We start from the raw sequence: 24,271 nt of genomic DNA, 5'->3' as shown, positions 1-24,271 counted from the left end.
ACATCTGTAAGGCTGGCTAAGACCCACTTATAAAGCACCACATGAACAAGGCAGGTGAAATGGTTCCTATTGAAGGTGGCTATATTCCAGAAGTCTTAGTACCTACTACAGTTACTACAAGTCAAGGATCGTGTAAGCCTGGGGCTACGTCTCCAGGAAGCCAGTGTACCATTTGATTCCAGGTGCCTGGGAAAAGCATCCTCCATCAACCAGTGCAGAGTGGTGGCTGCAGTGGGTGAAGTGGGGGCGATTCAAAGAGTATAAACACTGGACATTAGGTCTGGGGCAAAGAGGTCAATAATGTGCAAGGCTACACAATCTTTAGGCAGGGAAAATAAGGAATTACTAGAAAGTTGTGGCAAATATACATTCATTTAGGGGTCCTCGGACTTAAACATATATCAGATTTCTGGAAAACTCGTTGAAACACTTTCCTGGACCTCATCCTCAGAGGTTTGATTCAGTGGTTAGGGGTCCATGAGCTCATGATCTAAAGAGCTCAAGGTCAACCATGCTGTAGTCCCTGGGACCACATTTTGAGTCTCTTTGGCCTAGTGACCAAAGATTTGCACACCATCTTCTGCTAGTAAATTGTGAGGTCTTGACTGGTTACTCAAGCTCTCTGTTTCCTCATCTGTAAAATAGAGATAAAAATAGAACTTGCCTTACAAGGTTGTTTTGAATGAAATATTTAGGGTGTATGGCATAATGCTTATATAGCAAATTAAAAAAAAAAAAAAACTTAAGTGTTAACTGGTATTATTATGTCTTAAGAAGTACATCTTTCCCCCAGCTTTGGAATCCTTTAAAAAAGGAACCTTGGTGCTAAGGGTATATAATTTTCCACCTAAGGTGAAGGCTATAATTAGCATAGAATAGCTCTATTTGCTTTTTAAGATTAGTTTTACAGACAGCATTTTTTTTTTTTTTTTTGTAGCCGGTGGCATCTGGGCTTGCCCGGAGCCCTTCACTTCTTTAATTAAAAGATAACATTCCCTTACTTCTGCAGGTCCATTTTCTCACAAGGAGGCTCTGTTCAGCTTGGGGTGTTTTTCCTGGGGCAGACGGTGATTTTTGTAGCACCTCTGCAGAAGAGAGAAGAAACAGGAGATCTTTGTGCTAAAATCCCACCGTGCCTCTCTAAAACCCGTACCTATTACAGCTGTAACTGTTATAAACGACTGGATGCATTTGCATAATGCAGTTGTCACTGAATTAAAATGATTTAAAATTTCCACCAGAGGAGCTATCCCCTTCCCCCACCCCTCCCCTCCCACCTCTCCCTTCCCCATGACATCCCTGCCTGTTCTGGGGATGGGTATGCCTCCACCCAGGAGTCCAACTGGGACCCATTTTATAAGCCCCTCTGTGCCGATGCAGACATTCATCTTTATTTATCTTGTAGTGCTCATAGATTCTGACAAATGGATACTTTTAATAAACAGGAAAAGGAATGTAGAAAAATTGTGAAGATGATGCCAACTGTCAGATTAGGGAGGTGTAAGGGTGAAAAGGTGAAGTGAGAGTCTGAGTTCCTTGAGTAACTTTGTAAATGGACAGAGACTATAAATTCTCGCCACTACCCGCCTCTCTTTAGAACCTTGTGCTGTCTTCCCCACATTTCCAGAGGGGCCTGGTGAAATGGAAGTAGGTGTTAATGTACCGCCAGGGGAATCACCCTTTCTCATGAGTTGACAAAGTAGCATTTGATTGAGGCAGGTTCATTAAAACTCATTTAGATGCATTTGTTTCTGTGTGGTCACGGATGTAGAGGGTCAGTGAGTCTAAGGACTCAGGGCTTCCTATTTATATTGACAGAGGATGGCAAGGCAGTCAGGGACCTCTCCCAGCAGTCAAGGGAAAAGAGATTAGAAATGGTTTTATTCATCCTTTAGTCTACACCGAGATTCCTGCTGCTTCTGTCCGCTTTCCTTCATCCCTTGTAAATAAAACGTCCAAGGTGTTGTTTCCTAATTCAACATGTTTGCCTTGGAAAGATTTCTTCGGCACAACACCCAGTGCATAACCAAAAAACAAATTAATAAATGGGACTTCACTGATATTAAAAACTTCTGCTCTGATTCATTTTGATATTTGGCAAAACTAATACAATTATGTAAAGTTTAAAAATAAAATAAAATTAAATAAAATTAAAATAAATAAATAAATAAAAATAAAAGAAAAGAAAAGAAAAAAAAATAAATAAAATTTGGCCTTTGAAATGAAGACATATTCTCTTTCCCTATGCTAGTAGAGAGTCTAATTTGATAGGGGTAGGGTGGAAAATGTATCCGTTTAGAATAATTCTGGGGACTTTCTGGCAATGACACATCCCAGTCCAGTTTCCATGATTAACTCATAACCACAAGGACGACAATGAGTATTTTTGATAAGTCAAAAATTAGTTTGACTTATCAAACTAATATTTTATTTTCCTCCCAGGGACTCGCTTCTATTTTCTTTGCTTTACCCCTGCTGCTGCTGCTGCCAAGTCGCTTCAGTCGTGTCTGACTCTATGCGGCCCCATAGACAGCAGCCCACCAGGCTCCCCCGTCCCTGGGATTCTCAAGGCAAGAACACTGGAGTGGGTTGCCATTTTCTCCTCCAATGCATGAAAATGAAAAGTGAAAGCAAAGTCGCTCAGTCGTGTCCGACTCCTAGCGACACCATGGACTGCAGCCTACCAGGCTCCTCCGTCCATGGGATTTTCCAGGCAAGAGTACTGGAGTGGGTTGCCATTGCCTTCTCTGGCTTTACCCCTAGCCTTAGTAAAATAGCAAAGATTTACTTTTGATTCCCTCTTCACTCCCACAAAAGAAAAAGTGAAAGTGAAAGTCACTCAGTCATGTCTGAGTCTTTGAGACCCTACAAATACCTTTAGAAAGAAGGAACTTCAGACCTTGAGTCCATTGCCAGGGATTAAGAAACTAAAGAACCATCCTGATTTCCTAAGGTCCTCAGAAAGAAAACGAAAGCGAAATGAAAGTGTGCCCCTACTTCTCCAAACTTAAAATCATTTTGATTTCTTTGCTTACAAAGGGGACTGGGGTGCACAAATGTTCCAGTCCTGAACTAAAATTGCTGCTAGGTTGAAACCACTTATTGACCCTTTCCTGTGATGTTGCTGCTGCTGAGGTTGGCATCTTAAAGAAGCAAATAGACTGAGTATATTGATAGATAGGAAAAGGGAAAAGAAAGGCTATAGCCCCTGACCCAAGTGAGGCAGGGGGAAAAGCTAAGATTGTACTTGCTTGAGCTTTAAGATGAGTTCCAGGTAATGAAGTATTCAGCATAGCTACTGCTCCTGGAAACTTGGGTTTCTCTAAATAGGTTAAAAAAAAAAACAAACTTTTCTCTGTTCATTGATTCCTTTAGCATTGCACAATTGTCTCTTCTGGGGGCAAAATTAATTAATTATCCTAAAGATTTTTTTTTTTCCTTTAAATGGGTCATTTATCTTCTTCTCCATTTCCTTGAGAGAGCAAATACTCATCACATGCCCCTGGGTTCTGGAGGCCACTTTAGTTAAAGACCTTGTCAACAAGCCACCCAAAGGGTTAACCTTCCAGATGGAATTTAAACCTACTCGTCCTTTTAATATTTCATTCCTAGCTCCCCACAGCTGAGGCATAAGCTTGGCTTGTTTTAATTAAATTAGATCGCACAAGACAGGTGTCTTGGCAGGAAAATTGTGCACAGCCCATTTTTATCTCATTAACTGCAGTGCTCATCAAGGGTTTTGTGTTTTTCTTTCTGGAAACTCTAGGTAAACCAGTAATGATCATAACAGAGTACATGGAGAATGGCTCCTTGGATGCATTCCTCAGGGTATGTAACTACTTTATATTAAACCCAAGAATGTTGGTATTTCGAAAACTCTAACACACTCTGAATGTGTGCTCTGTTTGGTTGTACACAGACCTTTTTTAATGGGGCAGAGGAGGAAGAGGAGAAATAGAGAATGATGTGATTTTTAAAGGCTCTTTAATAGTCCATGTTCAAGGAGGGTAGCATTTGATTTATTTTTGTATTGTGGGGTTGTTGGAGCCATAGATTCATTACAGTTGGATAATTTCCATCTATCACAGGAAGCAAACCCAGCTCCTTGCTCATACTCTACTCATGAATTAGTGACTTTGGTCCAAAAGGCCCGGAAATCGTATTGAATTTCACTGCACACCGGATACAGATATCAAAAAAGATCCAAGTAATAAATGCTTTGTGAAAATTAATTAGGCTTAATGTTAATGAGATTGTACCTCATTCCTTTCCTCTGCAGAAGAATGATGGCAGATTTACGGTCATTCAGCTGGTGGGCATGCTTCGTGGCATTGGGTCTGGGATGAAGTATTTATCTGATATGAGCTATGTCCATCGAGACCTGGCTGCACGGAATATTCTGGTCAATAGCAACTTGGTTTGCAAAGTATCTGATTTTGGCATGTCCCGAGTGCTAGAGGACGATCCAGAAGCAGCATATACCACCAGGGTAAGAAGGGTTTGTGACCTCTGAGCTTTGACTCTAATGAAACTGTTCCTCTCACTTGATGTTTAAGCCCTTCATGATATTTATAAGTTACTTCATCCTTCAGAGCCTCTTCATAGCCATGCATCCGTTTTAAAACCATGTTTCCAAGAGAAATTTTGAAATACGCTCTAGATGTATGATCACAGTTTAGAGCGTCACATTATTGTATTTTTTCACACTTAATCTACTTTGCTTCCTTCCTTTCTTCCAGTTAGTTTGTTTTAGATTTTATACATGGTTCCTTTTCATTATTTAAAAAAAAATCTTATTTTAAACAAGACAGAACAGTGTTTCTAGTCAGCTGCCTACCGAATCTGAGAATGTATATACAGGATTTATAAAACATTTACACTACACAAGGTTTCCCAGTATCTAATGGCCTGCATTTTACTACTAGTAGATAAGCCGGGATTAAGGCATGGTGAAGAGTTATCAGTATACAGTTAATGGCTTTGCTATCTTAGCTGGACAATCTGAATATAAGATACTAATGGAATAAACACAGAATCATAAAAGTTATTGGCCATTAGGGCTGACACTGTTAAAATCAACATGAAGCAGACCAGCCATTTTCCTCCTTTAATGCTAACCATTTTGCATCTGTAATAGTAAGCATTAGGGATTTTTTTGATATAGTTTGATGTGTGTGTGTGTGCGCGCGCGAGCATGTTTTCTGGTAGTGTTCCATTTCTATGGCTGTAGTTTTGATTCTTACACATACCTTCTCCAAAATTCTAAGTCCATTCATTCAGCAAAGAATATGCCTTTGTCAATGCTAAAGACTTTTTATTTCCCCCAGTAGTTGGAGAAGGGAAAGCAGAAAGAAGCTTCTCGAATAATACATTTATATAGCCAAAATATTTAAGGAAGGCAGCACAAGTGTCTCTCACTGCATGGAACAAGCATAAATGTAATAACGGTGTGAAGTATAGTGAATCAATGAAATTTATGGTACAGTTTATTGCCCTCTTTAGTAGCCCTAATGAAGCAAAGAAGACTTTTAAATGATGTCCTCTTGAACAGTTTAAGGGTCTGAATTAAAGTTGAATTAATTTCCCCAGATGGAACCCTAAGAAATTTGAAACTCCATTAAAAATACCTTGCACATAAGCATAATCAACAAGAGACATTTGAGACCTTTAAACTTTTGGGGGGTAATATTCAATTGCTTTACCATTTTTGCAGGTGTCTTTTTAGAAAATTAAATAATCAAAATCCCGCCCTCCCTCCATTAAAATCAGTAATGGCTCTAGCATCTGGTACTATTTGACTTCCTCTAAGAGCCTGTTCAACATATTATCTTCTAGCTAAGTTAGGCATGTTTCTCGTGTTCTGTCAGAGTTGGATGACAGTGGAATATATAGAAATATTCATATTTAACTTCCTTAGTTCATGATTTCTGAAGCAGTACTAAGTATTGGTTTTGTGCTGCTGGGTAAGAGAATCCAACAAGAAGTCAAAATTACTCTCAGCTGCACGTTCGTTGGTATACACCACAGATAATGTGTATTTTGTAAAACTTGAAATATCCTTTCTACTACAGTATTGCCTTAAGCAGAGCCCAGATAATATTTAAAAAAATAATTAAGGAGATTAGTTGTTTACTTCCCCATAACTTAAGCAAACATATGAGAACTGTCTCAACCTGGAACATTTTCGTTAGAATAAACCAGTATCTTGTGGTTGTTTGGAAAACTACCTCAGGAATGCTGTTGTCCTGCTTGGCACACAGTAATAGCATTCAGAAACTGTAACATTCAGGAACTAAAAGGGCACATCAACGTACTTGGGGAATAATCTAGAGCTTGGATGTTCACAGGGTGGCAAGATTCCTATCCGGTGGACTGCACCAGAAGCAATTGCCTATCGTAAATTCACATCTGCAAGTGATGTATGGAGCTACGGGATCGTTATGTGGGAAGTGATGTCCTATGGAGAGAGACCTTATTGGGACATGTCCAATCAAGATGTGAGTCTTTATGTTCTGAAAGATATGTTTTTTGAGATGCAGGAAGTTTCATGTTAATGGGCTTCCCTGGTGGCTCAGAGGGTAAAGCGTCTGCCTGCAATGCAGGAGACCTGGGTTCGATCCCTGGGTCAGGAAGATCCCCTGGAGAAGGAAATGGCAACCCACTCCAGTACTCTTGCCTGGAAAATCCCATGGACAGAGAAGCCTGGTAGACTACAGTCCATGGGCTCACAAAGAGTCAGACATGACTGAGCGACTTCACTTTCACTTTCATGTTACCATATGATGGAGTAAGTGTTGAGTGTGAACTGATACATTAAACTTTAGGGTCCTAATACAAACGTGTCTAGTAATCTGCTGCTGCTGCTGCTAAGTCGCTTCAGTTGTGTCCAACTCTGTGTGACCCCATAGACGGTAGCCCACCAGGCTCCTCTGTCCCTGGGCTTCTCCAGGCAAGAACACTGGAGTGGGTTGCCATTTCCTTCTCCAATGCATGAAAATGAAAAGTGAAAGTGAAGTCGCTCAGTCATGTCCAACTCTTCTCGACCCCATGGACTGCAGCCTACCAGGTTCCTCCGCCCATGGGATTTTCCAGGCAAGGGTACTAGAGTGGGGTGACATTGCCTTCTCCGTCTAGCAATCTAGCTAAAACTTATGGTCATTGATTTCAAGGATCAAAACTACAAAGCCTAAATAGTATAGTGTGGGAGATAGATTGATAAGACAGATAGATGCATAGCTCAACTGATTAGTGATATGGAACAGTATTTTTAGTTGGTTAGCTTTCAAGTTCATACTGAAACAAAATTAAACTTTGAGTGTTAAGAAAATGCAGGGATGTATGAAAAACACATTTCACATGCAGTGAAATTGACATGAAAGTTTTATTGGAAGAAAACCAGTGAATATTTTAAAGCTGGCAAAATTGTAATTAGAGCTTGCCCCTTGAGGACTCTAAAATAAAGCTTCACTAAATGACCCTTTGTAAATTATGCACATCCCTTTAAATGTACCATCTGGACTACTTCGTATGGGAGTATCCACAGTGCCTGCAATTTTAGAAAAGCATTCAATAATGACACTAATAAGATTCCAGAGTAATAGAATTTAATTACAAACATCTCCAGTGAGAAAGAAAAAAAAAACAACAAAAAAAACCTAGACCAGGGGGGTCTTCTTAGGACACTTACTAGCTATTTCTAGGAAAGTATTAGTTCTAGAAGGGTTGGAAATCAGAACAAAATGAAATGGTCATTTTTAAAACTTTCCTAATATTTTTGGGTGAAGTGAAATATTAGCATCTAGTGTGTTTACGAATGGGTGATACTCAATTCATCAATAAAAACTATTTTAGAAAAAGTTTTTTTTTTTTTTTCTCTGAAGTGGAATGTTACCTGACCATTTGCCTTGTCTTGAAACAACAGGATGTTGCAAAACCTTGACAATTAAGTGAAAAACCAGGTGCACTCAAGAAATAGGATTCTGGTTGCTTAATCAGTAGAAGAATGTTTAGAGCAATACAGAAGCTAATGCACTCTGTGTCCAGTGGGGCAAAAAGAATTCTCTGACCAGATTAAGAGGAATGGTAGTTTTGACACTGTAGTACCTATAAATTATAAAGGAAGGTTCATAACAAATAGGAAGAAAGACAACCGCTAGCATAACTGATAGATAATTACAGGCTGGAGACAGACTCAGTTCAGTTCAGTTCAGTCACTCAGTCGTGTCTGACTCGTTGAGACCCCGTGGACTGCAGTATGCCAGGCTTCCCTGTCCATCACCACCTGCCAGAGCGTGCTCAAATTCATGTCCATCGAGTCAGTGATGCCATCCAACCATCTCATCCTCTGTTGTGCCCTTCTCCTCCTGCCTTCAATCTTTCCCAGCATCAGGGTCTTTTCCAGTGAGTCAGTTCTTTGCATCAGGTGGCCAAAGTATTGGAGCTTCAGCTTCAGCATCAGTCCTTCCAAGGAATATTCAGGACTGATTTCCTTTAGGATGGACTGGTTTGATCTCCTTGCAGTCCTAGGGACTCTGAAGAGTCTTCTCCAACACCACAGTTCAAAAGCATCAGTTCATGGGCTCTCAGCTTTCTTTATAGTCCAACTCTCACAGAGACAGACTACGAAAGTGAGCAATGTGTAATCTACTGTTTGATGTGATTATGAAGACACCTGCAACTACCTTTCTTGTAGTAACATTTGGTTTTGAGTAAGAGACATGCAGAGAAACAAAGGCCAACAACCTAGAAGAAGGAGTTTGTTGTTGTTTAGTCACTAAGTTGTGTCTGACTGTTTTGCAACCCCATGGATCGTAGCCCACCAGGCTCCTCTGTCTATGGGATGTCCCAGGCAAGAATACTAGAGTAGGTTGCAATTTCCTTCTCAAGGGGATCTTCCCAACCCAGGGTACTAACCTGCATCTCCTGCATTGGCAGGTGGATTCTTTGCTACTGAGCCACCAGAGAAGCCCTCAAAGAAGGAATAGTGTCTGTATTATTTAATTATTGTATAGTTTAAGTTTGTGTTTATTTCAGTTGAGAGCAGCAGCCAAGTGCTCATAAAAGCAGAATATCTAAAGATGTCATTTTTCCCACCCTAAATAAATATTTTCAGACTTAGTTTTGACAGTTTCTATATTATATTAAGATGGCATCACTGACTTGATGGACATGAGTCTCAGTGAACTCCGGGAGTTGGTGATGGACAGGGAGGCCTGGCGTGCTGCGATTCATGGGGTCGCAAAGAGTCGGACACGACTGATCGACTGATCTGATCTGATCTGATATTATATTAAAACAATTTCATTGTTTTAAACTTTTAGTTGTCTGCCTTTATCCATGTAAAAGCATCTGAAGCCAATTCACCCCCACAAATATTATTGATCTATTATTCACATGTCTTTCTCTCTGTGTTGGAGTCTGTGTAGAACAGCAATCAATAGGAAATGTAACTGGAGAATTACTTTCATGGGAGAATTCATTTGGCATATGGTGAATGGAGTCAAAGTAACTGTTAAAAATATGTTAAATTTATCAAGTTTTTCATCAAGTTTGTTTTAATCGTCTCTCTCCCTCCAGCCCCCAGCCCCAAACATTTAGCAGTAAACTGAGAAAATATGCTTTGTTCACCCACAAGCCATCTTCCAAGCTGGCATTGGATAGGGAGCTAGTGCAAGAATACTAAGCAGTCTGAGGGTTTATAACAAATTGTGTTCACCTGGCATCAGCCCAGTGTTGCTCACATTCCCATCAATTCAATGTAAAATGTTTTCATCAAGTCTAGAGTCAACACCATGCACCTGGAAAGATAAAAGAAAGTCAAAGGGTCAAACTGACCTAATATTGCCAGAAATAAATAGAAGCATGCTCAGTGAATTAGCATATAGAAGTCTGCTTTAGAAGGAGTAAATTAAGATGAATACGGTAGGAGGTTGGCAAAAATACATGGGAGAAAAGGATTCAGAGGGCTTAATAAATCACAAGATAATTGTTACACGGAAACAGTATCCTGGTTAAAAAGAACCACAGAATACTGCTGTATAGAAACTGGACCCAGCTGAATTGATTATTTTCTGTTGAAGGCTGATCACTGAGCAGTAATAGATGCACCACAGGGGAACTCCGTCATGATCATTGAGATGGCTGCAGCCAGTGGTGGTTGGAACTAGGAACTATCATTTTTTTGGCGGGGGCGGGGGTGCGGGGAGGGTGGGAGGACTGATTTAAAAACAAACAAAACTTTTAAACATCCTCAAACAAAAGTACCTCCAGAATCATATAAGATACTCATAAACAAAGCTATGAGTAGCCAAGAAATTAAGAAGTAATTCCCCTCTTTAACCTGGGCAGGAGGCTTACCATACTGTTACTGGGATTCACACCCTGAAGAACAGGGGTTTAGAGAAAACTCAATGAGAAAAATATTGTAATATCTGTGAAGACAATTAGAAAAGTCAGAATTAGAAGAAAACCTATGGAATGACTTATTTGGCAGGAGGACCACTCTTGATGGCAATTTTCACCTACCATTATAACTGTCTTCCTTAGATGTGTCAGGGTCCCCTTGAAATATAAATCCCCCAAAGAAGGTTTTTTAAATTATTATTTTTATATTTTTTAATCTGTCTATTAGTATCTTTAGCAGGATCAGCTGAGACCAAGAAAGAGACACAGAATTGGCAAATTATGTATTTTGGTCTTCCAAAAGTAAAAATGGTGGGGCATCTGGAGGGGTTGAAGAATGTGCTAATTAAGAGAAGTAGTGTCTTCTGAACTGGAAGACAGGCTCTGGTATTGACCCATCAGCTGTCTGAGCAAGCGGACACAGACTTGGGACTTCCCTCGTGGTCCAGTGGTTAAGATATGCTTCAAGGGGTATGGGTTCCATCCCCGGTCAGGGAACTAAGATTCTGCATCTCATGCAGTGTGGCCAAAAAAAATAAAAGAAGACACAGGCTTAAAGTGACGCAAAAGGACTTTCATTTTGGAGGCATCCTAAGGAATGTCTTTAAAGCCTTTAACTAAGCTAGAATCTCTTTTGCTAAGAGCGTTTAGCTGATAGAAGAACAGAGAAGGTCATTGCCCTTGGGTCTCTGGGGGCCAGGCCAACACCATGTGGTTGGTCTGATTGGGTTCTAACCGCCTTGGAACCCTGAGGCATCTTCACTTTGGAGTTCCTGATGGGCATTGTCTGCCATTTGAGAACCCCTCATAGCAACGGCTGGCTTCCCTGCCCTGCTGCCAGCAATGCTCAGGTCCAGCTCTGGCTTCTGTGAAAGAATTGGAGCCGTTCCCATGCTCAAGCTTGCTGGCAGCTTAATGGACAGGGAACTTGCTGAGCAGGAGGGTAAACCTCTAACAACAGATTGCCTGGCAAACTAACATACCATTCTGTGGGTTTTGTTTTTTTGTTTTTTGCTAGGTGATTAAAGCCATCGAGGAAGGCTATCGGCTGCCCCCTCCAATGGACTGTCCCATCGCGCTCCACCAGCTGATGCTAGACTGCTGGCAGAAGGAGAGGAGCGACAGGCCAAAATTCGGGCAGATTGTCAACATGTTGGACAAACTCATCCGCAATCCCAACAGCTTGAAGAGGACAGGGACCGAGAGCTCCAGGTCAGCCCTGGTTCTTAATAGTGATGTGTGAAAGAATACCTCAGCGGTGGCATGCAAGGGTTACTCACTTTAATTTCTGGCTTTTAGTCAGAGGCCACATCACAGGTCTGCAACCTGGGTGGCTTCTTCCTCCTTGAGTGGAGTATTTCAGGTAGTTTTCTGTTCGCCGTTTTGAAGAGCCTTGTACTTGTCAGGCCTCAAACAAAAGTCAGAAAAACAAATGTTTTTAAAAAAACAGCAAAGGAAAAGCACAAGTGCTTATTTTGTGAGGCTGTAACTGACAACTTAGAGGGATAAAATGTACTTTTGGAAGATAGTCAGGCTACTAGATGCTATATTTTGAAAGGGGAAGAAACATAGGAACAAAAAATAAGGATTCCAAAACAGCTCTGAGTCAATAAAATGTGAATTGAGGCAAGAGAATTCACCGGTTTTGGTTCTTAAAGTTGCTCTTTTCTGAGTCTTTCAAGAGGAGAAGGAAACAGGATCAAGTTACAAACATGCAGATGAATATTTGAGAAAAGTTTTTAAAATTAGAATGATTGGCCCACCCATAAAATAGTTACTTCATTGGAAGGGGCTTCCCTGGTGACTCATAGGTAAAGAATCCACCTGCAATGCAGGAGCCACGCAAGATGCAAGTTCGATCCCTGCGTCAGGAAGATCCCCTAGAGGAGGGCATGGCAACCCACTCCATTATTCTTGCCTGGAGACTCTCACGGACAGAGGAGCCCGGCAGACTACAGTCCATAGGGCGGCAAAGAGTCAGACATGATTAAAGCGACTTAACACACATATATGCACTTCATTGGAAAGAGCAAAAAAGAAGCATTTCAGTCCAGAGAGAAGATAAAGATACTGCAAGTGACCTAAAATAAAATCTCCCATCATTTCTGGCCTATTTTTGGTTATTCTCTTCCCCAAGAGGAGGAAAGTAGATGGCGCTAAGACCTCTTTTCCAGGTGTAACTAGTTTCTTCTGTTCCAAGGAAAACCTCCCCCAACTTTTAGATCTCCAGCTCCCGATCCCATGTGTTTTGTCTGAAGGTCCAAGTCCAGTTCTTTGGTACTTGAGGCTTCTCCTGGTAGCATGCTAACTCTGTATAGTGCTTTGCACCAAAAGGTAGAACAAACTGAGTTATTGGATACACTTTTCTCACTTCTGAATTTTTCTTGTTGATAGTACTTACAGAGCTTTGATACTTCTTACTGCTTGCTGATAATGGGATGTAGTACAGCGTGGTATGTGATTCAGCACAAAATTAGGCAAATGTCACAGTGTTCCAGAAAGAGCACAAGGGCTTCCAGAATAAGCTTGAGAATGACCCTTAGAATTAATTAATACTGAGTAAGGATATTTTCATTCTAAGGTCATTTTAACCTTGTCAGGTACGTAGTGCCTCCATGTTGCTCTTCTACTGCTCTTGGTTAAAGTTAGCAGTAAATGCAAACTATTTTTTTTTTTTTTGTCCATTAACAAACATTCCTGGTAAACATTCAACACTAATATCTCAAACTCTATGTGGCCATATTTGTTACTGGTTCAAAATTGGGGGAAGAATGAAATCTTGATTATTCTTACCATAAAAATCTGTAGAATATTACCCGGAAAATTTTATTTAATTAATATAGTGGACAAAGAGAAAGGTTATAAACAAGCTATTATTTGGATAGAACTGATTGATAAAACAAGTTTTTGTTAGTATATTTATATAAAATAGAAGTTATGCAAATCAAAACAACAGGTAAAAATTAAAATGAAAAATGGATTGGATTAATTCTACTATGTAGAAAGTTAGGCCATTAGATAGGCTTGATTTTTTTTTTTTTTTACAAGAAAAGGATTTTTTTGGTTGAAAATTCAGGATGATAATATAATTCTGATTTAGATGTTCATGTTCAAGGAACATAGTCACAGGACGAAAATCAGATCAAAATGTTAAGAGCAACCGCATTCTGTAGTTTCTATAGAAAGGAAGTTTAAGAAAATAGAATTTAATAAGTAGCAGGGTTGCAATGCAGGAAATTATAGTGAAGGTGTATAAAATACCCTATTAATGTTTATCCTATGGTTATTAAGTAGTTTGAGGATCAAGATGACTGTAATTCACTTAATAAATATTTTCCATGAATAGGTTATTTATTGTTTATCAATCTCGTGAAGGAGGACAGATCACTTACCTTGAACTCTAGTTGCTCTTGATGGTGATCTAATGTGAAACACCTGGCCCGAGAAATGCGTCAACTAATAAATAAGTTAATAAGAAGTGCTTAGAATTTGTTGAAATGATTCTTTAGGAGCCCCAGCAAAGGAAGACGAGAAGCACATTCCACAATCCAAACAGTGATCAAAGTGGCCATTCTTCCTGCCAGTCTTGGCACACGTGCTGGTCAGGCTGGGTTGATTAAAGAGGGGATTAACTCCCTGCTGTCCCGTTTGTTTGAATGAACTGAGCCTGCCTGCAAACCTGGCTGGAAACATGCCGGACTTGAACTCTCAGTGTTCTCTCTGCTTCCATCAAGTCTGGCAGGTTGCAAGCTCTCAGTTTTCCTTACTTATCCTTCACTAAGGTTTCCACAGCTGCTGAACTAAAGTCTGTGATATTCTGTCCTGGCAGGGACTGTCTTTCTGCAAAGACTGAGCCAGTTTCAGCAACAAGGGCCGCCCCGACCCCCCACCCCGCCCCCCAACCTTTGCCCCAGGCTAGGTTGTTAAAAGACCTGCTCTGATCCTTACTGCATTAAGAGATCCACATAAAACAAATGCAGGAAATGAAGTTAAAAACAAGTAGGGTGATTGAGACATGCTTTTGCAGCTTTGAAAAATAACGTGATGACGTTTGTCGCTGGTGATTCTATCTAAAGTCCGTTCTTGGTACTTTGGTTCCCCTCCCCTGTCTTGGACCATCTGACTTCTGAGTCATGTTATCTCACTGATAATTCTTGTCTGTCTATACTTTCTCGTTCCATTTCCAGACCTAACACTGCCTTGCTGGATCCGAGTTCCCCCGAGTTCTCCGCCGTGGTATCAGTAGGCGATTGGCTCCAAGCCATTAAAATGGACCGGTATAAGGATAACTTCACTGCTGCTGGTTATACCACGCTAGAGGCTGTGGTGCACATGAACCAGGAGTAAGTACTCAGCGATGTAACACAAAGGGTAAATCTAGATTTAATAGTATTTTCCTTTCCTTTTTTTTTTGCTTTGAGCTGCATAATCATCCTACTCATTTTTTTTTTAAAGAAAACTGGAATGCCTTTCATTTTGATTGATTGAGTATAGTTTTGCACAGCCTCTATAAAGCACCTACATTGTTGCGTTCAATTGCTTAATTAAACATTTTAATACACCTGCCTTGTTGTGCTGTATTAATTGTGGCTGATTCAAATGTGTGTCTGCATGAAGCCCGGAAGAGATTCTCGGCCCTCATCATATTTTCCTCTCCTCCTTTTTTTCTCCCCCTACTTACAGTGACCTGGCCAGGATTGGCATCACGGCTGTCACACACCAGAATAAGGTCTTGAGCAGCGTCCAGGCAATGAGAACCCAAATGCAGCAGATACACGGCAGAATGGTTCCAGTCTGAGCCAGTATTGAATAAACTCAAAACTCTTGAAATTAGTTTACCTCATCCATGCACTTTAATTGAAGAACTGCACTTTTTTTACTTCGTCTTCGCCCTCTGAAATTAAAGGAAAAAAAAAAATCTGCAGCGTTGCTTGGTGTACAGATTGCTGAAACCGTGGGGCTTACAGAAATGACAACCGTCATTTGAATTAGACTTGGAACAAATTGTTTCTCAGAAGTACATCCGTCCATCACTAATCTGTAAAATACATGTACCTATATAAATAGACCACCGCCTCCAAGTTTCAACGCCGTATTTGCTGCCAGACGCTGAGCTTCTCTGAGACATCCTCGATCGTCTCTTCATTTGGAATTACAACCGTAGTATTTTGTTTGTGGCATAAACTACAGTCCATCCTTCTTTCACTGGAATGAAGACCATGCCCAGGACCATTTTTTGAAAGGACCCGGTTGTAACTTTTAAGGCTTGGTTCGTACAATGGATAAAACCTAAGTGAACGTCATGTGATTCGTCAATGTTGCTGCCCTGTGCTCCGGCCACCTGGTGGATTATGATGACATGAGGGGCTGGAGAGAGGAGGAAAGTGGATTTTAAAATAATAATAGTAATAATAAATCCCAACACCATACCCCCTTCCTGGGCAAATCAGGGGCTTTGGGCCCAAGGCTGTGCCATATAAGTCTTATTTGGGAACTCTACAAACTTCTCGTAACTACCTTATGGATAGTGGATTGTGACAATCTTGTGTAGGGAACTTTCATACTTTCCTCCTTTAAAGAAGCAAGCCCAAATCTACAAGGTAAGACAAAAGAACCAGCAATGAGTCTTTCTCTAGTGAAAGTGTTTTTTAACTTTATCTCATTCGAAACACTGAGCAGTAAATATCTGTCATGTTGATCAGGTAGTTTGGGTTGAGATTTCAGTGGGAGAGCAGACCCAAAGTAATATGGCTTCTCTCCTGTTCTTCCAGGAAGAATTGAAATAGAAACCATATGAGGTCAGGACAGCATCTAGACCTCCATTTGCTGTGCTTTCTTTCATACTGTGTGGGTCCTCTTGCCCTTTGGTGCCCTTCATTCCTGCCACAAATGGTTATTGAGCATCTTTTGGGTACTGGGTAATAATCTCTAACCTTATTGGGCCTGCATGTATTCCATTCTTTGGAGAATTTTTTTCAGTTGAGGAGTTCTGGAAGGTCTTTTCCATTGGTTTCATTTCCTTTTTTTTTTTTTTTTTTTTTTTTTTGAGTATTTGATATGTACCATACCATTTTTTAAATTTAATTTTTTATTTTAAATTTTAGATTGGAGTATAGTTGATTTACAGTGTTGTATTAGTTTCAGATATACCAAAAAATGATTCAGTTATACATATACATGTGTCCATCTTTTTTCAGATTCTTTTCCATTATGGTTTATCACAGGATGATCAATATAGTTCCCTGTGCCATATAGTAGGTCTTTGTTGGTTATTTTATATATGCATCAGTTCGATTCTATGGGGTCGCATAGAGTCGGACACGACTGAAGCGACTTAGCAGCAGCAGTAGCAGTTCAATCCAGTTGCTCAGTCGTGTCTGACTCTTTGCGACCCCATGAATCGCAGCACACCAGGCCTCTCTGTCCATCACCAGCTCCCGGAGTTCACTCAAACTCATGTCCATCGAGTCAGTGATGCCATCCAGCCGCTATCTCATCCTCTGTCGTCCCCTTCTCCTCCTGCCCCCAATCCTTCCTAGCATCAGAGTCTTTTCCAATGAGTCAACTCTTCGAATGAGGTGGCCAAAGTATTGGAGTTTCAGCTTTAGCATCAGTCCTTCCAAAGAACACCCAAGACTGATCTCCTTTAGAAGGGACTAGTTGGATCTCCTTGCAGTCCAAGGGACTGTCAAGAGTCTTCTTCAACACCACAGTTCAAAAGCATCAATGCTTCGGCGCTCAGCTTTTCACATCCATACATGACCACTGGAAAAACCATAGCCTTGACTAGATGGACCTTTGTTGGCAAAGTAATGTCTCTGCTTTTGAATATGCTGTCTAGGTTGGTCATAACTTTCCTTCCAAGGAGTAAGCGTCTTTTAATTTCATGGCTGCAATCACCAACTACAGCAATTTTGGAGTCCAAAAAAATAAAGTCTGACACTGTTTCCACTGTTTCCCCATCTATTTCCCATGAAGTGATGGGACCAGATGCCATGATCTTCGTTTTCTGAATGTTGAGCTTTAAGCCAACGTTTTCACTCTCCTCTTTCACTTTCATCAAGAGGCTTTTTAGTTCCTCTCACTTTCTGCCATAAGGGTGGTGTCATCTGGATATCTGAAGTGATTGATATTTCTCCCGGCAATCTTGATTCCAGCTTGTGCTTCTTCCAGACCAGCGTTTCTCAGGATGTACTCTGCATACAAGTTAAATAAGCAGGGTGACAATATACAGCCTTGACATACTTCTTTTCCTATTTGAAACATGCTCAGTTACTCAGTCGTGTCCAACTCTAAGCGACCTTATGGACTACAATCTGCCAGGCTCCTCTGGCCCTGAAATTTTCCAGGCAAGAATACTGGAGTGGGTTGCCATTTCCTCATCCAGGGGATCTTCCTGACCCAGAGATCAAACCTGAGTCTCCTGTGTCTCCTGCATTGGCAGGCGGATTCTTTACCACTAAGCCACCTGGATAGTACTGTGTATATGTTAATACCAAATTCCTAATTTATCCTTTCCTCACACTTTCCCTTGGTAACCATTAGCTTGTTTACAAAGTCTGTGAGTCTGTTTCTGTTTTGTAAATAAGTTCATTTGCATCATTAATTTTAGATTCTATATATAAGCGATATCATATGATATGTGTTATAGATTCCACATATAGGTGATATCATATGGTATTTTTCTTTCTCTAACTTACTTCACTTAGTATGATAATCTCTAGGTCCGTCTATGTTGCTGCCAATGGCATTATTTCATTCTTTTTATGGCCAAATAGTATTTCATTGTATATATTTATCCATTCCTCTGTCAGTGGGCCTTTAGGTTGCTTCTACACCTTAGCTATTGCGACCAGTGCGGCTGTGAACATTGGGGTGCATGTTTCCTTTTGGAGTGTGGTTTTCTCCAATACATGCCCAGCCATGTTCCTGGCCTGCCCTAGTGCCCCCGATACCAAACGAGATCAGCTGGGAGAGACCTATCTAGATGGCAACAGTGAGACTTGGAAGTCACCTTGACTGACTCATTATTAGAAAGTGACCAACTAAAAAATCAGACTTTTCACCCATCAAGCCCAGTAGCCTTAGGTACTTCTGCTTTAATTCCGGAATTTTCTTCTTAAAACATGTGAATTTAAATGATTATGTTCATTCCTAGAAGCAAATAGCCTAACTTTTTTGACTGGACAGATTTTAACTTTCTAAACTCTTCCCTTTTATCACTTTTAAACAAGAGCTTGGTTGATTTTAATGACCTTTTCCCCCACCTTGGTTTTATCCTGAAAGCTATTTCTTATAGAGCAAGAAATGTTAAATTTGATGCTGTCAAATCATGACAGTTTAGTAAAAACCTTTTTGCAACATTAGTTGTAAAAGCTTTTCTGTTCAGAAGGAATGTGAAATTTGTTTTTTAAACTACTCCAAGAATTTTTGTTTTATCACCACTTCTGCTGAAGTTTAGGAGTTCTGGATATTCATGTTAAGAGTTGACAAATGTGAGGGGATCGCTTGCTTTTTAAAAAAGAAACTATATATTTCTTTCCTTCTGTAAAGCTGTGGGGTATTTTGTTTTCAATTCCCATAGTCCGATTCAAATAAGGTGGCATTATAGTGTTATCCTATGAGTAAAAAGAGAATGTTACCTTGCATACATTGAATAATTTAAAGTTTTGCTTTCTTACAATCAACAGCTTAAGACTTGAGGTATTTTTCTAAACATAGTCAAAACAGAATATTTGTATATTTTTGAACTTTTTCTTTTGTATTGGGGTATAACTAACAATATTGTGATAGTTTCAGGTGGACAGTGAAGGGACTCAGCCACACATATACATGTATTCATTCTCCCCTAAAACCCCCTTCCATCCAAGCTGCCACATAACATTGAGCAGAGTTCCATGTGCTATACAGTAGGACCTTGTTGGTTATCCATTTTAGATATAGCAATGTGTACATGACTGTCCCAAACTCCTAACTATCCCTTCCCTGCTGGCAACCAACCCTAAGTTCGTTTTCTTAATCTGTGAGTCTCTTTCAAAGTAGAATATTAAAACAAAACAAAACCAAAAATAGAGTGTGTCAATTCTAAAATATCCTAGCACGTTAATGTTACATACTATGTTGGAGTGGATTTGTTACATCTCAGCAGGTATGTTGGCAATGTTCAGATGGGAATTGAGAGAAAAGTAGAATATGAAATTCATTCAAAGGTTGCCCTCTGAATCTTAATTTTGACTCATTGTCTGAATTTGAGTCCAGGCCAATGGAAAGGCCCCAAAATGGCTAAAATAATATCCAGTAACAGTAAAAGTGGAACTACACTGCTTCCAGGAAGCTACCCACATTGGAAGAGAGATTGAGGACAATAGGAGTTTGTATTATTTCTCAGGGTGTGGAGCTAGATTCTGGCATCCAGACAGCTTAGATTCCAAAGCCAACCGCGATGTTGACACTGGGAAGTTCACCGTGTGTTTCTTTATAACTCCGTTCCTCCACCTGTAAATTAGAGATAATGACACTTCAATAGAAACACCTTTCCCAACACATGGTGTTGTTGTATAAATGTCATGCTCAGATGCAGAACACACTGAACATCATAGAAGAAAAGTGTAGTCTTCCTCCAACGTGTCCCAAGTGTTATTCACCTGTCTTTCACTTGTGAAGCCAAATGTTTTGTTGCAACAGGCTGCAGCAGGGTGAAATGAAGCTCAGTGGTCGGGAACCATCCAGGTGAAGATTGTTCACTTTCAGTGGGTTTATGAGGGTTTGGGGGTAAGTGCGTATCTATACAAAAGGTGGAAGATCACTCCTGTGTTATTCAGCCTTGAAATGTAGGAAATCGTTATTTTATAATTGGAAAGAGTGAAATGGGCAAGACCCCGTTGCAATGAAAAGAACTGGTTGGTAAAGACACTTTGATGTCTTCATGAATGACTCAAAGGAACAATGCTTTTGTTTATTTAGTCACCATGAAAGTCACATCTTTCACTTCTGATCCCACACAGACCACATGCTTTGTCTGGTCTCTGTTCAGTCAATTCTCCACCATAAAGAGGTTGCTTGAATTCAAAGAAGAAGAGGTTTATTTTTCTCCCTTTCATTCTGACATCAGCTAGATTTAAGTCTCCACATTCCCACACTTCTCATTTCCAATTCCTGTCCTTTTCATATACACACTGAGTTTCCAGATAGCCTACTTAATATTACAAATATATTTATATCTAGGTATTTAGTGAAGAAGGAAGTTGGCAGACACAAAGGAGATAAATGTGTTTTTGAGACACCTCTCTCCTCGAAGGGTGGGGTTTCTAGGAGCAAAAGAAAATCACCTTCAAAACGTGTGCATATCCCTATGGAGTTTGTTATTCTCCATTAGAGGTCAAATTTGAATCCACTTTGTCCTTCATGTAAATAAATACATACCTCTCTGACAGAGTTACTGGCTTCCAGAGGAAAAACAGTACAAAAAATAAATCTGATCCTTTTTCTTTCATTTTTTTTTTCATAATTGTCACAAATGAATGATGTTGATAAGTGGCTTGGCAGTTATGCCCTTACCCACATTTATAACTTTAAGAAGTAATATCTATCTGAAAATTTTATTATTCCTTCTCCAAATAAAGTATTTTCTGCAAGTTTATATAACGGTCATTTACCACCAAGAAACTCAGTTTTGTGTATCTCCCTCCTACAATAAACATGCACATATACAAAACAAGCAGATAAATGGGTTTGATAAAACAAGGGAAATTATCTGTCATGAGATGCATTGGTCTTAATTTTGCTGTACACTTGAGGCCAGCAACAGCTTAACATGACCACTGTCTTTACAGTCCAATTAACAGTCTTGTTGGAAAGTTATCAAAAGAAAAGAAGAGGAATTGTTTCTTTTGGTTTGAGTCAATTCTTTGATGACCGAGAGGACAGTGGTTCCATTGCATTGTGCCAGCCTCATTGGAATCTAGGTTATTAGGGCAACTGTGGCTTATTAGCTCTTGGTGGGCTTCAGTCTCAAGACCCCCCTCACTGTACCCATGACCCTGGGTCTCCTCTCTCTACCTGTTAGGTGCATATTTCATGGATCTTTTACTAATCAGATATTTCATTAGAAGTCACTTTCTCTTTGTGAAAAATACCTAATGCTTTTTATTTCATGGTTGGCATTTTTTTTTTTCAATCATATTGTTGAATATTGATGGATTGGGATATTTCCAGATGTGTCCCAGAATATACCAGTTTCCTCTTTGAAAATACTGGGACTTTTTAGAATAATACAATGTGCACTCTTTCACTAACTCTAAGTCCTTCTTGCACAAATGAACCATAACAGGTCAGAATTTTTATTGCAAAGAAAAACTGTTCCCATAGTAGGTAAAGCCTGGCTGTAGGCTTAGACTGGGTAGATTCTAATTCCAGCTCTGCTACTTCTAAATGTATGAGCACAAGCAAGTTGTTTAGCTTCTCTGTGGTTCCATGTCCTCATCCACATAATAGGTAAATGAATAGTATCTTACTCAGAGTTGTAATGATTGAGATGTTAATAAACTTTTTTTGTTGTTATTTTAGTTATCATTTGTCAGAAGAGGAAAGTAAGAATTTATGATCTTCCTCCTGAACTCCTTACCTAGTCATCTCTGTACTTACATGGGTTGACAACTGGCTGGCAAGATCAGTTGCTGTTTTGTCTGAAGTCTTGTTCTTTTCTCTACAGGGAGTAGATTCTGCTATCTTGGCCTCACAGCCCTTCCTGTTGAAGCCCACAGGAGCAAACAAAACACATCCTCCTCAATTCCTCCCGAACGTGTTTCTTCTGCTTCTACTATGACAGTTCTGGAGCAAAGACACTGATGAAACGATACTCATTGATGAAAAGAATATGTTTCTGACTTTCAAATCCTCTTTCCCGGTGAAAGAAACAGCAAACATTCAAGCTTCAGCATCTGTTCTCCCATTGCACTGAGGAATGTCCTGTCTGGCAGCACCAACTCTGCAGAGCCCTTGTTCCTGAACTCCTTTGGTTTTATTTATATGTATTTCCATATCTCATTCCTGTACGTCCCTGCTGCACTGGTGTGGCAGCAAATGACTGAAGGCTACAGGTTTTACCATGGACACCAGATCAGGTGCCACCACGCAGAACAAAGCCAGTGTCCGTGAGCTGCCTATGATATGCATTGCTGAAGCAACGTTATACCCAGGGTGTGCCATCACAGTGATATAAATATATTTTTTTCCTAGACTAACTATGAGCTGACTATCTCTTTTGATGTGTGTACATAGGTGTGCCTGTGTGTACGCGTGTGTATGTGTGTATGAGTATATAACCTCATGCTTAGAACTGCCTGTGAATGTTGTGGAATGCTACCCATGGAGGGGTCTGGTTTGCCACCTGTTCTGAGATGAAGAGCCACATGAGACAGTGGGCCTGGAGACCATGCCCCGTCCCCTTAGAACAACAGCCAGGAAGCATTAAATGTCCTGTATCTAAATGTGTATTTTGTAGCAGCCACCCTAACCTTAATAAGTCATCCTACAGCTCTGGACAGAGGCATTTTCACCTTAGCGGTGGAGTGATTTTAAAATTTAAATCCATGCAGGTGACAACCCAGCATCGAAATCACAAATTCTGATTGAACTCCTCATCTGAATCACCAGTTGCTTGGTGGAGGGAGAGAAGGGGATGGAATTTGTCTGGTACCCCCCAGTGGAATACAAGTAGCCTTTGTTTTCCTGCATAAATGGACTTGTTGAATGCGAACAAATATATGCAATTCATATACTTTCGGAGATGAACGTAGATGTGTGTGTCAGCTTCGAGATGATGTGTCCTGGATTAATACTTTGTCTCCCAGTGTCACAGAAAAATACATGCCAGTGACTCTTGAGGTTAGCATAGTTGGGGTGAAATGGCCTCAAGCAACTTCAGGTTCCCAGTGTACACGGAAAGTTCCGCCATTGTGAATATGCAGCTAAGTTCTCTGCCCCTCAAAGGTGCATCAGCCTCCTGGAATCCAAGGTCCAGTGTGTGAAGATTCAGTTTTGGTCTAATACATATACCAAACTCCAGCCAACATACTGCCATTTTTCATAATCGGAGTGGCTGCCTTGCTTATTCTAAGCTATGGTTGCAGAAACTGTGGCCATTTGTATAAGCTATAACATCAAATCAGGGAAAAATGGGGAAAAAATTCTAAACCCTATGTTGTTGAATAAGTAGAGAAAATCATCAATAAATATTTATTGCATTCTGACAGGGTGTATGGCATTGTATTCTCATAACTATGCCAGAGTGACAAAGTTAATTCACCCCTTTTGGGGGACTTTAATATATTTTTAAAGGGATGTGCCTATGCATTGATGCCTGAAAAAAATATGTATAAAGAAATGAGGTTGAATCTCTGAGCGGGTTTTCTTTCCCCAGAGGTCAGGGCAGGAGACCAACTTCAGGGGCTATATCTGGTCCCAAGAATGAATGCTGCCCTAGTGAATGCAGATGCTAAGTCATGCTCAGATGCTAAATCATTAGGCAGCATTAAGCTGTTCCCCTGCACCAAATTAAGTAGCTTCACCATGTGTTTGCTGGCCCCAAATTATTTTTAACAATCTTAAAAATGAAACGCTTTGGTGTGTTTTACAAAGTTATTTTAAAGAAAGGTTATGCTCGCTACATTGCTGGTGTGTGTGTTTTTGAGACCTCTTGTATTCAATCTGTGAAGGATATGTGTATTAATCCATACACACTTATAGCCTCAATATTTGTCTGAAGACACTTAAATTCTGACAAGTAAAGGAAAGTTCTAGAAGCAATATTTTCACTTCTTAAACATTCTCCAAACAACATCAAGCATTGATACACACTGAAGAGTACATT

The 24,271-nt window shown here is 40.1% G+C and overlaps 1 protein-coding gene across 4 annotated transcripts in view; it reads left to right on the top strand.

Annotated features, from left to right (window-relative positions):
* EPHA4 (EPH receptor A4) overlaps nucleotides 1–22,643 on the top strand; it is a 159,642-nt gene extending 136,999 nt beyond the window's left edge. For 2 of the 4 annotated variants that reach the window (XM_006079637.4, XM_025278341.3), the window contains 7 exons: nucleotides 3,767–3,828; nucleotides 4,280–4,489; nucleotides 6,348–6,497; nucleotides 11,420–11,613; nucleotides 14,589–14,744; nucleotides 15,085–16,001; nucleotides 22,112–22,643. In XM_006079637.4, the coding sequence (XP_006079699.1) occupies nucleotides 3,767–3,828; nucleotides 4,280–4,489; nucleotides 6,348–6,497; nucleotides 11,420–11,613; nucleotides 14,589–14,744; nucleotides 15,085–15,199 (887 nt within the window). In that variant the 3' untranslated portion in view covers nucleotides 15,200–16,001; nucleotides 22,112–22,643. Of the gene's footprint in view, nucleotides 1–1,009; nucleotides 2,086–3,766; nucleotides 3,829–4,279; nucleotides 4,490–6,347; nucleotides 6,498–11,419; nucleotides 11,614–14,588; nucleotides 14,773–15,084; nucleotides 16,002–22,111 lie in introns of those variants that run through there. The other 2 variants (XM_025278340.3, XM_044937878.2) reach the window with 2 other exon arrangements.
* The last annotated feature ends 1,628 nt before the right edge of the window (nucleotides 22,644–24,271 follow it).

This window comes from Bubalus bubalis, chromosome 2 (assembly GCF_019923935.1).
Source record: "Bubalus bubalis isolate 160015118507 breed Murrah chromosome 2, NDDB_SH_1, whole genome shotgun sequence".
Classification (NCBI taxonomy): Eukaryota; Metazoa; Chordata; class Mammalia; order Artiodactyla; family Bovidae; genus Bubalus; species Bubalus bubalis.
This window is presented reverse-complemented; position numbering and strand designations above follow the sequence as displayed.